General features: G+C 68.6%; 1 protein-coding gene across 1 annotated transcript in view; it reads left to right on the forward strand.

The window, feature by feature from the left end:
* IER5 (immediate early response 5) overlaps positions 1-215 on the forward strand; it is a 10779-nt gene extending 10564 nt beyond the window's left edge. Inside the window, exon 2 of the mRNA XM_044674898.1 lies at positions 76-215. Coding sequence (XP_044530833.1) covers positions 76-215 — 140 coding nt within the window. The remainder of the gene's footprint in view (positions 1-75) is intronic.
* Positions 216-474: the final 259 nt, after the last annotated feature.

Consider the following 474-nt stretch of genomic DNA (forward strand, 5'->3'; position numbering starts at 1 on the left):
TTGCCCGGGCCCGGGCGGGGCGGGGGGAGGGGAGGAGGGGGTGGGCGCAGCTTGGCCCTGCCTCCGCCCCAGCAGAGCGGGCTCCGCCCCCGCCCCCGGCCCGAGGGGACCACCTGGAGCCGGCTGGGCAGCGGGACCTGTCCGGGGGCCGAGCAGCGGGACTCAGCCCACCCTCGCCGGGGCTCCTCCGACACGCGGGGGGTCTTGTGTTATAAAGCTGTTTTTTGTAAGTTTATTGTTGAAGTAAGGCTTTTTTGTCACAGGGTTTCTTGTCCGGGGCTTGAGACACAGGGGGGAGGGGCGGGGGGGCGGGGGGCGTGGAGCTGGGACTTTCCTCCACCGGCGGCAAGAAGGAAGCGGCCGCCCCGGGCCGGGGAGTCCCCCCTCACTCTGGGGGAGGAAGGGACTTTTTATACACTCCTCGCTCACATCCAGCCTGGAGCCCTGCTGGGGGCACGAATGCTCTTTCTTCTT

This window comes from Gracilinanus agilis, chromosome 4 (genome assembly GCF_016433145.1).
Source record: "Gracilinanus agilis isolate LMUSP501 chromosome 4, AgileGrace, whole genome shotgun sequence".
Lineage (NCBI taxonomy): Eukaryota > Metazoa > Chordata > Mammalia > Didelphimorphia > Didelphidae > Gracilinanus > Gracilinanus agilis.